The sequence below is a fragment of the Oryzias latipes genome, chromosome 22 (assembly GCF_002234675.1).
Source record: "Oryzias latipes chromosome 22, ASM223467v1".
NCBI lineage: Eukaryota > Metazoa > Chordata > Actinopteri > Beloniformes > Adrianichthyidae > Oryzias > Oryzias latipes.
In genome coordinates this window covers 8,159,016-8,172,621 of record NC_019880.2, presented here as the reverse complement: position 1 = coordinate 8,172,621, position 13,606 = coordinate 8,159,016, and the positions used below count along the sequence as shown (strand labels likewise).

The 13,606-nt window shown below is 40.2% G+C and overlaps 1 protein-coding gene across 3 annotated transcripts in view; it reads left to right on the top strand.

Annotated features, from left to right (window-relative positions):
- Nucleotides 1-13,606, top strand: part of LOC101165433 (unconventional myosin-X) — a 39,183-nt gene that overhangs the window by 16,105 nt on the left and 9,472 nt on the right. The window contains exons 3-30 of one of the 3 annotated variants that reach the window (XM_011490258.3): nt 2,526-2,684; nt 3,458-3,645; nt 4,518-4,652; nt 5,071-5,195; nt 5,294-5,307; nt 5,408-5,492; nt 6,157-6,263; nt 6,549-6,678; nt 6,748-6,866; nt 6,965-7,111; nt 7,353-7,453; nt 7,529-7,595; nt 7,675-7,767; nt 7,869-7,937; nt 8,020-8,102; nt 8,337-8,439; nt 8,854-8,934; nt 9,021-9,145; nt 9,225-9,342; nt 9,450-9,556; nt 9,657-9,936; nt 10,777-11,622; nt 11,706-11,829; nt 11,954-12,092; nt 12,511-12,615; nt 12,695-12,790; nt 12,893-12,986; nt 13,186-13,241. In XM_011490258.3, the coding sequence (XP_011488560.1) occupies nt 2,526-2,684; nt 3,458-3,645; nt 4,518-4,652; nt 5,071-5,195; nt 5,294-5,307; nt 5,408-5,492; nt 6,157-6,263; nt 6,549-6,678; nt 6,748-6,866; nt 6,965-7,111; nt 7,353-7,453; nt 7,529-7,595; nt 7,675-7,767; nt 7,869-7,937; nt 8,020-8,102; nt 8,337-8,439; nt 8,854-8,934; nt 9,021-9,145; nt 9,225-9,342; nt 9,450-9,556; nt 9,657-9,936; nt 10,777-11,622; nt 11,706-11,829; nt 11,954-12,092; nt 12,511-12,615; nt 12,695-12,790; nt 12,893-12,986; nt 13,186-13,241 (3,896 nt within the window). Of the gene's footprint in view, nt 1-2,525; nt 2,685-3,457; nt 3,646-4,517; nt 4,653-4,910; nt 5,196-5,293; nt 5,308-5,407; nt 5,493-6,156; nt 6,264-6,548; nt 6,679-6,747; nt 6,867-6,964; nt 7,112-7,352; nt 7,454-7,528; nt 7,596-7,674; nt 7,768-7,868; nt 7,938-8,019; nt 8,103-8,336; nt 8,440-8,853; nt 8,935-9,020; nt 9,146-9,224; nt 9,343-9,449; nt 9,557-9,656; nt 9,937-10,776; nt 11,623-11,705; nt 11,830-11,953; nt 12,096-12,510; nt 12,616-12,694; nt 12,791-12,892; nt 12,987-13,185; nt 13,242-13,606 lie in introns of those variants that run through there. The other 2 variants (XM_020713463.2, XM_020713465.2) reach the window with 2 other exon arrangements.

The following is a 13,606-nucleotide window of genomic DNA, read 5'->3' as shown; positions in this document are numbered from 1 at the left end:
AATCTCAAATTCTGAGAACAAATTTCACAGGCCTAGGTGTGTGAGAACTAATTGGAGCTTATTTTATTAGCATGCATGTTTTTTTTAACACTTTAGATGCTGCCGGCAACACCTAAATACTACACGCTCTTTGACCTACCATAACTCTTCGACTGTTTACGTGAACAACAAAAATCGCGTGAGGAAAAATGGCTTTTCAAATTGGCTTTGCACCGACGTACAACCCACTGCCAAAGTGTTTCATTACAGTTGCAAAGTGTGGCAAAGCGGGCTGCACGGTGGCGCAGTGGTTAGCGCTCTTGCCTCACAGCAAGAAGGCCCCCGGTTCAAGTCCCGGCTGGGGGACGTGAAAAACAGAACATCAATGGGGGACCTTTCTGTGTGGAGTTTGCATGTTCTCCCCGTGCATGCGTGGGCTCTCTCCGGGGTCTCCGGCTTCCTCCCACCATCCAAAAACATGCTTCATAGGTTAATTGGCAACTCTAAATTGACCATAGGTGTGAGTGCGGGAGTGAATGAGTGTGTGAGTGAGGACATTCTACCCTGCAACAAACTGGCGACTTGTTCAGGGTGTCCCCCCTGCCTTCACCCACAAGTGGCCGGGATAGGCTCCGGCAGCCCCGTGACCCCGAAAGGGATAAAACGGTTAAGAAAATGAAAATAAAGTGTGGCAAAGCTGCTTTCTCTGCTTCATAATCAGCTTTTTTTTACTTTGATTGCGTAACCACTTCAGTACTGTCAAGTATTGCATACCAGTAACACTGATGGGAGCTTTTTCTTTAAAAACAAAGAGACCGGAGACAGGTCCAGTTCATCAAGGGGCTTGTTGCTAAAAGCGTTTGGTTAAAGTGGCCGATATGGTCACTATGAGTAAGCTGAAAAACTGGCTTTAAATAGACTACTACACATTATACAAACCAATGGGTCACTCAGACTATCCATCCAGTCATTGCCAAATACCCACATGCTCTAGATCAGGGGTCTGCAACCTGAGGCTATACATAAAAATGGAAACCATTTGAATAAATGTTAAATTAGTTAAGTTGAGCACACATTCTAGTCAATGCTGCACAAAAGCATCCAGTTGTTGTCATACTGATAGAAAATGTAATTTTTTTGGGTTTCTTGCATTTATAATTGAAGTAAATCTGCAACAACAGGATCTTATTTGATGCAGAGTGTACATTATTTTGAAAGGATGTTAATGTTGCTATTTATAGATTATTAATAAAAAAAATTAAATTCATTCAGTTATTGTAATTATTTAGAAAATACATTTGATAATTGAATGGTGTCTCCAACCATGACAAATGGTCTATTTAGAAAAAATCTAAATGTGTCTTTTGTCTAAATGTTTGGCAGCTCTCGCTAGGTTTAGGTCATTAAGACAGTGGACCAAATAGCTCTTTTGATGTTTGATGTTGCAGACCCCTGTTCCAGACACTTACATTTATTCTATCTTTCTAAATATAACTCTACACGGAAAGTCAAAGAGAGAGTGTCTTCCTGAAAAACTCTTTGGCTTGTGTGTTAGCTTCTATGAGTTGTGCTATTCTAGGGGAAGATTAAAGAATTTGGGTCATTCTTTTGCACACGAGTGAATAAGGTTTGTGACTTCATAGGTTGGCTTATCATTGGCATTTACCAACAAAGTGTGCATGAGATGTCTCTAGCTTGACATTTTGGAAAGTAAATACAGCATCTTGCTAATATTGGCTGTAAATAACCTTATGGTGTGCCTGCAGACAGAAGGCAGAAAATGATTCTGCACTGAGAATTTTTTTTTTTCTGCCCTGACACTCATCTCCATGCAGCAGCTCTGTGTTGTGGAAGTCAGTGTTAGTGGAGTGAAATAAATTTATTTAGGGGCAACATGTTTAAATGCCTACAGCACACACATCTGCCAATCTCAACAGACTTCCTCCTCATCTGTTCCACTTCTAATGTGTGCACTCACACTCTCAGATTTAGAAAAGCCTCGGATGTTCTCAGACAAGTGAATAAATGACCTTTATGCCCAAAGTCACTGACAGTTATCTTATATATATGTGAGTGAAGTGAACAAGAGCAATTCAGTAGAGGCAGTGTGTGTGTGTGTGTTTGACCTGAATACACACTGAGCTGCTTTCACCTGTCACATTGTGCAACATCAAATCCACTTCCTTCTTTTGTCCTCTCTGTTTGGTTTGATTTTTTCTCAAAAGGAGACTCATTGTTCCGCTTTTCCCTGACTCCTCAGTTCTAATCTAAATGGATGAAATATATATATTAGATGGGGGTTTGTAGGAAAAAACAAGATTTGAACCCAACTTGCATTTTTGACAAGTTGCATTGCGGCAAAAATGGAACGCCCATTACTTTAATCTGGTGTGAACGCATAAACTCTAGTATCAGTAAGTTCTAGTATCAGTTTGAGAACTAGAGCTGATAAACGCTTCCAACATTTTTAATTGTAATAACAGATGACTGCACAGAAGCTCATTCATTTATGGAGTCTGAATGTCACTTTGCACCTTTGTGCACAGGTGCTTTACCTGCAGCAGGCCGAGGTCACCAGGGAGCAGGTGTACGCCATGCACCAGACCAGCATCGATGGAGTGGAGGACATGTCAGCACTGGCTGAACTGCACGAGGCTGCCATCATGCACAACCTTTACAAGCGATACCAGGATGATAATATCTATGTGAGTGTATCTAGAGGACGGCTCTTTGTCTGTAAGCTTGTATGCAAGAGTGAATTCAGATGCCAATGCAGATAATGTGGGGGGGACACACCAAAGAAATCATTAAGTTTTTTTCCCATTAAAACTTTATGTCTGTAGGTCTTTAGGTCTGTGGAACTATCAACATATGTTATTTATGGGATTTTGACTTGACGTTTAACACGATGTAAACTGACACTTCTGCCCAATAATTGTAGTTACATCGGTACATTTCAACAGGGTTTATTAATTTTAATACGTGTCACCATAACTGACTTATACATAGAAGGGAAAGGATTGCTCCTATATTTGGTTTCTACAAATATCAACTTAGTACCCACAATTCCTAATGCAATTGGAGTATTTATGGCTATAGACAAACAACTGACAAGAAAAAAAAAACATCTGTTTTTTTTTGGACAATTTCAGGAAATATATAAATTATTCTGGCTCCGTTTAATGGTCATCTAGAAGAATAATTAATGTCCATACATGAATTTCCTATAAGCAGATCATAAGAATGTCCCATGTGGGTGTTAGCTACTTCTTTCAAGAACATTTTGGTTTGGTGAAAAGTATATGACACCATTTGGCTGAAAAGTAGGTCTGATCTTCTACATGTATCTTAATCCCTTTAATTTTTCATGTTCATATTTTTAGTGAAAAATATATTTGAGTATTTATTCTCCAGACTATCTGTGTATCTGTCTTTATGTCTGACTAAAGCACTAAAACACTGATGTCTCCTCTTTCAGACCAATATCGGCAGCATCCTGGCAGCTGTGAACCCATACAAACAGGTCCCAGGTCTCTATGATCTCGACAGGGTGGAGCTTTACTCTAAACACCACCTTGGTGAACTCCCTCCACATATTTTTGCTGTGGCCAACGAATGTTATCGTTGCATCTGGAAAAGGCATGACAACCAGTGTGTCCTCATCAGGTGAGCTCTATTCAAAAACTCTGATTTGTGTTGTTTACAGAGCTAATCCATTAAAAGACCTGGAATGGATTTGCAGCTTTTTTGGGCTACTTTATTTCATATTGGTGCTTATCTTACATATTTGTCTTATTTTCCGTTAGGTAAGTCATAAAACAATGACTAACATATATGATGCTACTTATTAGAGACCACAAACACAAAACACAATTTAAGAGAGGAAAGACTCATTTCCTCCTGTTTGAAAACTGTTTATTGAGTCTCATGAAATAATGTTGATTAAAATCAGTCAGATAGGAATACAATATAAAAATCTAGTTTTATGCAAAAAAAGACTAACTCATTCATTCATTAATCTTCTAAACCCATTTTGTCCCTTTCGGGGTCACGGGGCTGCTGGCTGCCTATCCCGGCCACTTGTCGGCAAAGGCAGGGGACGTCCTGGACAGGTCACCAGTCTGTCGCAAGGCCACACAAATCACACACCCATGCACACTCACATTCACTCCTAGGGCCAATTTAAAGTAACCAATTAACCTATGAAGCATGTTTTTGGACGGTGGGAGGAAACTGGAGTCCCTGGAGAAAACACTCACATGCACGGGGAGAACATGCAAACTAATACGGCTGTAGCGTGTCATGCTTTTAATTACAGTCAGCATATGTCTCATTCAGTATCTTGATGGCAAGAGATGGGAAACTAATGCAATCTCTGTGAAGCAACAAAACGTCAGAGTCAATTAGATGAGACGACTAGTTTAGGATGTTGGAATGTCAGAGAAGGTCATGACGTGTTTAATTGAATTGGGCTGTGTGTGTGCACATGTGTGTGTGTGCACATGCGTGTGTGTGTGTGTGTGTGTGTGTGAGTGCAGTGGTGAGTCAGGGGCGGGGAAGACAGAGAGCACCAAGTTGCTGCTGCAGTTTTTGTCGGTCATGAGCCAGAACTCTGCTGGGACTCCTCCGTCAGAGAAAACCACACGCGTGGAGCAGGCCATTGTCCAGAGCAGGTAAAGAGACTCAACACAGAATTTCTAGTTCATGCTTATTATAGGATGTTGTAATATTATTGAATTTAGATTGTTACAGCAGACACTTTTAGTGAATTGGGCACTTCTGTGGCCGACCTCCAATCGGAATACTGCAAGTTTGATTCCCGCCTTGCTGGCCCATGTGTCGAAGTGTCCCTGGGCAAGACACTGAACCCCACCTTGCTTCTGGTGGAAGGTTGGCACCAGTGTTTGGCAGCAGAGCTGCCATCAGTGTGTGAATGGGTGAATGTGACTGTAAAGTGCCTTGCGCCTTCGAGGAAGGTAGAAAAGCACTATATAAGTATACGTGATTCACCATTTTATGTGTGATCCTAAGCATCAGAAGAAAGCAGACAGAAGCTCACACACCAACCTGAAGTTCTGGTTTTCTTCACAGTCCAATCATGGAGGCTTTTGGTAACGCCAAAACTGTTTACAACAACAACTCCAGTCGCTTTGGGAAATTCATCCAACTTCACTTCTCTGAGAGCGGAAACATCCAAGGAGGCTGTGTTGTGGATTGTATCCTGATTTCAGTTTTACCTAATAAATACATTATGAACGTGGATTACAAAGAACAAAAGTGATGTTTGCGCTTCCTTGACTCTGTAACAATTTAGATTTACTGGAAAAGGTAAATATATTTAGCGACTGTTTTGTCCAGTTTTACATATATTTGTTTTTTTAAATCAAGTGTTTATCGGACATCATTGCTGCTTGGATATTTTCTATAGAATCGTGTAGTGAGGCAAAACCCTGGCGAGCGAAACTACCACATCTTCTACGCTCTGCTGGCAGGAGCCTCCAAGGAACACAAAAGTAAAATCTCTGAACATCTTTCAATCTTGACTCTTTCTTTCTGTCATCTCAATCAATAAATATGATTTCCTGTGAAGATTGTGATTTTATGATAATGATTTTAAAGTAAACTGGTAGATGAAATAGGCTAAGGAAAAGCAGCCATGGGTTTATTGGTTAAAAGTACTGAATCATTTGTTCAGTGATTACATTTGTTTAGACTTTCTGCTTCATCTAAAACAACTTGAATCAATCATATGATTAAACTGTTACAAACTGTGATTTACTGTAGAATTTTCATTAATTGCTGCAAATAAAGAACTTTTTAAAATTCAAAAAATTTTCTTAAAAACTAAAACATTAAAACCCTGAGAAAATAAATCATCACATTCTGACAATTATTGATCATTTATCTATTACAACTATTTGTTGGTGTCTTTAAAGATGACATAACTTCATGATTTTGGCATTAAATTGATTAAATTAACTGTAAAATTTTGCCATTTAAAAAAAATGCAATTGTTTTAACATTAAATACAAAAGAGTATTTTGTAAATATTACTGTTAAATTAACTTATACAATATAACAATTTTTTTCATTTAGTTCATTTAGTCTTCCATTGCAAGTAATCCAGTATGAAGTCTAACCAAGTAATATGTTAACATTATTTGTTTCCTCCTAAAGGTCTCTACTTCCTGGAAGATTCTGCAGAAGCGTTTCACTACCTCAGCCAATCAGGGTGTCTGCAGGATAAGAGCCTGAATGACAAAGAACTGTACAATATGGTTATGGTCAGTGAGGTTTAACATTGTGTTTCATTTAAAATAATGTTTTTTGCCAAACTTGTCAGATGACTGAAGATCAAATTGTGGAAAGGTTTAGTGAAACTCACAGAAAAAGCATACATATACATGCAAAATAAATGCAAAATTTAAAAACTATTACAAGATTGTTGTCTGAAGTGTGAACAAAGATCAGCTGGTTTACATACTTCTCATTGTCCACTTTAACATTGCTGCTCATTGATTTATTTGGGTTGCAATGAAATGATTTGTTTCATTGGTGTTTTTCCCCAGGAGGCACTGAATGTTTTAGAGTTTACAGAAGAGGAGATCAGAGACATGTTCAAGCTGCTGTCTGGGGTCCTACAGCTCGGCAACATTGAGTTCATGACTGCAGGAGGAGCCCAGATCACCACCAAACAAGGTCAGGGAGGTTCTGTTGGTACACAGGTGTTTACAGATTGCAGAAGCGTAACGCATCTTTGCTCCACAGTTGTCACTAATGCTAGCGAGCTGTTGGGTCTGGACGCCTTCCAGCTGAATGAAGTTCTGACTCAGCGCTCCATAATCCTCAGAGGAGAAGAAATCTGCTCCCCTCTCACGATCGAGCAGGTCAGCATGTCATTCTTTAATTTGCTTCCTTTACGTTCTTTTCTGTCATTTAACTGTAAAGTCACCCTTCTTCTCTGTTTCTTTCCTTTTTCCTGCAGGCCATTGACTCCAGGGACTCTGTGGCCATGGCACTATATTCCCAGTGTTTCTCATGGATCATCTTAAAGATAAATCAGAAGATCAAAGGAAAGGAAAACTTCAAATCCATCGGCATTCTTGATATCTTTGGATTTGAGAATTTTGAGGTCAGAGCATGTGCAGTAATGCCTCCATTTTATGACATTTTCTCATTGAACAAATCCTGTGTTTCTTTTCAGGTGAGGTTAATAGGTTGACCCTCATTCTGTATTGTGGTGGTTAACTGCCTCATGAGAGAATTAACTTACATGTGTATCATAGAAACAGATTCAGCCACACCTCATTTGCATAAAGGCTTTGGGAATCTAACTCTGACCTAACTTCTGTTTTTTAATCTTTTACTTGCAGGTGAATCGATTTGAACAGTTTAACATCAACTACGCCAATGAGAAACTTCAGGAATATTTCAACAAGCATATCTTCTCCTTGGAGCAGCTGGAGTACAACAGGTGACGATTAAAGAACATTTTTTGTGTTTTTAGGTTTCAGCAGAAACAAAGCTAACTCTGGATTAATCTTCTCAGGGAAGGTGTTCAGTGGGATGCAATTGACTGGATGGACAACGCTGAGTGTCTTGATCTGATAGAGAAGGTTTGAACTATTGAATGTGTCACTGATTGGATGCTGCTTGAAATGTATTGATAAATGTATGCCAATAATTTTTTGTTAGAAACTGGGCTTGTTGGCTTTGGTGAATGAAGAAAGCAGATTCCCTAAAGGAACAGACTTCACTCTGCTGGAGAAGCTGCACAGTCGACACTCTGTGAGTGAACAGTGCACCTCATGCATAAAAAATACTAATATTGAGGTGGTGCGCTGTTTTTTTTCTTTATATTTTAAGATCTTTGTGTTTGTTTTTACCAGACAAACCCCTATTATGTGAAGCCCAGAGTTGCGGATCATCAGTTTGGTATAAAGCATTATGCAGGAGAGGTAAGTTTTGGACGACTAAAGAACCAGTATTAGCTACAAACCTTTTTTAGTTTGGGAAATGAACATTTCCTTGCTTGTCCAGGTCCTGTACAATGCCAGAGGAATCCTGGAGAAGAACAGGGACACTTTCAGAGATGACATCCTGAACATGCTGAAGGACAGCAGGTAGTACAAAACATAAAACATGTGTTTTTAAAAGTGGAGTTTTCGACTTTTAAAAGTACCGTAATTTAAAAAATCTCAATGAAAATGTTGAAAAGTTAACCCTAAATAGTCCGCATGAGTCCAATACCTATTATATTAAAGTGTTTTAAAATATGTTAATATGTCTTACAAAGCAGCAAAAGTCACAGTCAAATCCGAAGTTGCTCTTCTTTTTGTGTTTCTGTTGTTTCACAGATTGGACTTCATCTATGACCTGTTTGAGAAAGTTGGCAGTCGGAACAACGAGGAGAAGATGGGAACTGCCAGACGCAAACCCACAGTCAGCTCCCAGTTCAGGGTGAGTCACTTCCTCCAAAGCTTCCTGCTAAGCCCCTCCCACCCAAATGTGGTAGAAGTGCCAAAATGAGGGCTTGGAGAACAACACAAGCTTTAACTCTCATCTGCAATTTTTTAAAATCAGAATATTGATTTAAAAAAACAAGAAATTGATTAAAATACTAAATAATAAAACATCGTAATCAGTTACATTTTCTTTTTAAACACAAAAAGCCTGTCTACATTGCTCTTTCTTTGTATTTTATAAATTAAATCAGTGCTGATCCTATTAAATATATAAAAATAAATAGAAAATTGGTCATCTTTCTGCCAATTTATGCCAAATCTGATGACGAGCTAATAAGTTAGGACAAATTTTGTTAGTGCATTTAGTGGATGGAGTTCTATGTGATGTCAAATGTTTACATCTCCTCAGGACTCTCTTCATGCTCTCATGGCAACTCTAAGTGCATCCAACCCTTTTTTCATCCGCTGCATTAAACCCAACATGGAAAAGGTTTGTTTTTTGTTTTTTCCCAAATAGTTTTGTGTTTTTTCTCAATTTAAGCACAATGCACACTATCCTATCCTTTTTTCTTGTAGAATCCAAATGTATTTGACCCAGAAATCGTCCTAAACCAGCTGAGATATTCTGGGATGTTGGAGACAGTGAAGATCCGTCGTGCTGGCTTTCCCGTTCGCAGAACTTTCAAAGATTTCTTCTCACGGCGAGTAGCTCTACATCTAAGCGTTTCCCCTCAGCTCTCTGTCTTGTAGTTTTACACTCTTTTGTTGTCTGTGTGTTAGATATAAGATCATTCTGAAAGACAAAGTTCCCACAGTGGGAGATGACAAGAAAAGAACCACAGATTTATTACTCAAATACGATAAGACAAAGAAAGAGTGGCAGTTGGGGAAGACTAAGGTAAGACTAAGACAGCCTTCCTCTGCCCTCTGACGTGCATGACTAATACATGCTTAAAAAATGTGTATTATGCCAAAGATTTCTCAGGATTGGAATGACTTTTGTAGGTGTTTATGAAAGAATCTTTGGAGCAGCGACTAGAGAAGGACAGGGATGAAGTCCGGCGACAGGCTGCCATGATAATCCGAGCCCACTTGCTGACTTTTTCTGCAAAGTAAGTCTCTTTCTGTTCTACACCATGTAGCCACTCTAAACACACAAATTAGTTATTTGATCTCTTTTGAATCCAATGTGTTTTTGTTTTCATTTTGCAGGAAGCATTTCAAGCAGGTACGCGCCGCTGTCATCACCCTGCAGAAACACCTGCGGAGGCACATCCAACGCAGACGGTTTGTGAAGCAGCGGAAGGCGGTGTTGGTGCTGCAGAAGCACAGACGAGGTCAAGTGGCCCGTTCCCGTGTCAGAAAACTGAGAGAGGAGAAGAAAAAGAAGGAGGAAGAGCAGAAGAAGAAAGAGGAGGAGATTAAAAAGACGGGCGAAGCGAAACAAGAGGAAGCAAAAGACGATGCAGAGAAAACAGAAGACACATCAGATGTGAGTTTCAGCAGATTAAAAATCTGCTTTAGGAATTCAAGTCCAAGCCTGAAAGACCCACACCATTAAAAATCCTGTTTTGGGTGTTTTTAATATGTTTTTGTAGCCTTTTTTCATTATGGAGGACACATATAAAAAAAAAATCAAGATTAAAACTGCTTTTCTGAGTATCTATTTAATCAAAATGTTGTGAATCAGGAGCAGATAAAAAATGCATTTTGAAAAAAGGTTCCAGTAATGACAAAAGTACTACAATTAGTGAGCCGCAAGCTTCATACTCTGCTCCATTCTGATGCATCCATTTACAGACCACAAGATGTCTTTGTTCTGCACGGTGGCGCAGTGGTTAGCGCTCTTGCCTCACAGCAAGAAGGCCCCCGGTTCAAGTCCCAGCTGGGGGACATGAAAAACACAACATCAATGGGGGACCTTTCTGTGTGGAGTTTGCATGTTCTCCCCGTGCATGCGTGGGTTTTCTCCGGGATCTCCGGCTTCCTCCCACCCTCCAAAAACATGCTACATAGGTTGATTGGCAATTCTAAATTGTCCATAGGTGTGAGTGTGAGAGTGAATGGATGTGTGATTGAGGATATTCCACCCTGCGACAGACTGTCGACCAGTCCAGGGTATCCCTTGCCTACGCCCAAGTGGCCGGGATAGGCTCCGGCAACCCCGTGACCCCGAAAGGGACTAAGCAGAATAGAAAAAAATGAATGAATTCTTAATTGTTTGTTTTTAGTGAAAATGCCTGACTTTACCATCAATTTAATCAATATTTAATTAAAAAAGTGATTTGAGTTTATGTACTGTAATGGCATAAGTTGAATTTTCTTCCTTCAGGATCAAGTTCGTCAGATGGAGGAGATCCTTCAGCTTGAGAGGGAGATTGAGCGCTTGCAGAAGAAGCGAGAGGACGAGGTGTCGCAGCTCTGCGAGTCCTCCAAGCAGGAGCTGCAGCTGCGCCGAGATGCCGAGCTCAAACGGATGAAGAAGGAGGCCTCCCGTAAAGCCACAGAACTCATCGACCTCCTGAACTTCGGAGGTGTGGATCCATCTCTGGGAGCTGCTGAGGCAAAGCCTGCTGCAGAGAATAGCCCCAAAAAAGCGAGCGCAGCTGCAGGCGCATCCAAGGAGGAGGAAGTGGACGAAGGCTTTCATGCTGAGGAGGAGTGCATTCCTTTACCTGACTTTCCTCCTCCCGCCGAGTCTGATGTGCCGATTGATCAGGACATATTTGCTCACCTCCCTCCTCCTCCACCTGCTTTTGCAGAGGGAACAGTACCCCCTGCACCCCCTCCGCCTCCAGCTCTCCCCACAGATGGCACACCAGATGGGATCCCTCCTCCTCCTTTACCTCCACCTGGAGATGGTGCTGCTGTCCCACCTCCTGCAGGCCCACCACCCCCCGGAGAAGAAAAGCAGAAAGAAGCAGCAAAGTCAGAGACAGAAAGGAAAGTGAGCATGGTGGACAGCCTGGTGGATGGAGAGGAGCCGATCTACAGCATGCCGGCTGACACAGAGTCAGACTACGACCAGGAGGAGGAAGAGGGGTCAGTCACCGCCGGAGACGACAGTTCTGTCTCTGGAAGCAACCGTGGGAGCACGGCGGTGACGGACGAGGAGCACCCGAGGAAGTCAACCTGCACCAACGCCAGCATTGAGTCGTACAGAGGGAGCTCTGACTCTGTGAGGACGCACCCTCACACAGAAAGTAACACACACAATCATGTTATTTCACAGCTAACCCGTATAATTCTGTGATGTCATAGTACGCGGACAGCGACGATGAACATGATGGTCTGATGGACACAGATGAAGAAGTGACAAACGGTAGAGTGACTTTGCTTAACGGAAACGGGCCGCCATATTTCCACGGCTACCTTTACATGAAAGGTACACATGCAATCATACCGTTCTATCGAAATGTCACATTTTAATTGCTTTAAATGCTTCATAGCTTCTGATATGAATACCAAATCAAACATAATCGTCTAAATGACATCCAAACCCCTTTTAGCTGGCCTGATGATCCCGTGGAGGAGGCGTTGGTGCGTGCTCAAGGATGAGACTTTCATGTGGTTCCGGTCCAAACAAGAGTCTCTGAAGTCTGGCTGGCTCTACAAGAAAGGAGGAGGGCTCTCCACTTTGTCACGGAGGTTGTTGTAGTTACTACGGGGTGAAGCTTGCATGTTACCTCAATGAAATGCAATGAAGGAAATGTCTATTAGAAGATGATTCTTGTGCAAAAGGATCATTTTGTTGCATAAAAGTGGCCACAATTCTCAAGTTGATGCTTGGCTTTCTGAAGCTTTACCTGGTAAGGTTTCTTTTAAAAACATGCTTTTACTGAAGATTTTGGTGTTAATTATATATTATAAAAACTCTAGAATATATAAACATTTTTACTGCTCTTTAATTAAAGTGAAATAATTGATAAATAAAAATTATATATTGGATTTGATCACTTATGGGACAAATCCAAAAAATGTAAAAGCAATGAGTGCAGCTGCATTGTTTGTATACATTTAGTGCATTTTATTATTCATTTTCATGACTCCATTTTTTCCTCACCAGGAACTGGAAGATGCGCTGGTTTGTACTCAGGGACAGCAAGCTGATGTATTACGAGAACGACAGTGAGGAGAAGCTTAAAGGGACCATCGACATCAAAGCAGCCAAGTAAATCTTTTCATGAACATTCAACTTTTTTAACATTTATTTTTCTTGAGGTCTTTCTCAGACGTTTTTCTGTTTGCAGGGAGATTGTAGATAACCACGAGAAGGAGAATGCTCTGAACATTGTGACAGATGAGAGGACGTATCAGGTGTTTGCCGAGTCGCCAGAAGACGCCAGGTAAAATAGATATTTGTAATGAAACCTGAAAAGAAAACTTGTTTCTGCTTTTAAAAAATATTTTGTGACACATAAATGCTTCTTTTTTATATATCTGTGTAGTGGGTGGTTTAAAGTGCTTAGCAAGGTTCGAGTGTGCACTCCTGAGCAGCTACTGGACATGTCCCATGAGCAAGCCAACCCCAAAAATGCTGTGGTGGGTCTTTTAAAGGGATCATTTTATCTTAGTTTATTTCATCATGTTTGCATTAACTTTTCAGCTGGAAATCACAAGATATTTTCTGTCTCCTATCATCACATGTAATAAAAACATATTTTAATGGAGATCCATTTTTAAATGTAAAGTGTTGCTGTTCCTCTTTTTGAATTGAAACTCAACCTGATGTTTTGTTTAGGGAACTCTGGATGTGGGATTGATTGACTCCGTTTGTGCGTCAGACAATCCAGACCGGTAAGGTTTATTGGTAATTTAAAACAAGAGCAAAAACATTCCCCCTTCACGCCATAAATTACTAATTCGCTATGTGCTATTTAATCTAGGACTCCACTTAATTTAGCATCACCTTTCAAAGAAACAAAACATTGAAGACAATTTTTTGTTAAATTGGAAATAAAGTAAGGTAAGCATGAAGCGGTACATGTTCAATGGTCTGAGTTTAAAAAATTGATTCATCAACATCTTATCAATCTTTATCTAAAAAATGGAAACTGATTATTCAAATGCATTGACTGAATTTTCTTAAACTTTTCTTTTATAGGTTTTTAATTTCAGAATTTATAATCATATTAATCAATAAAAAGTTCCCTTATGTAAAA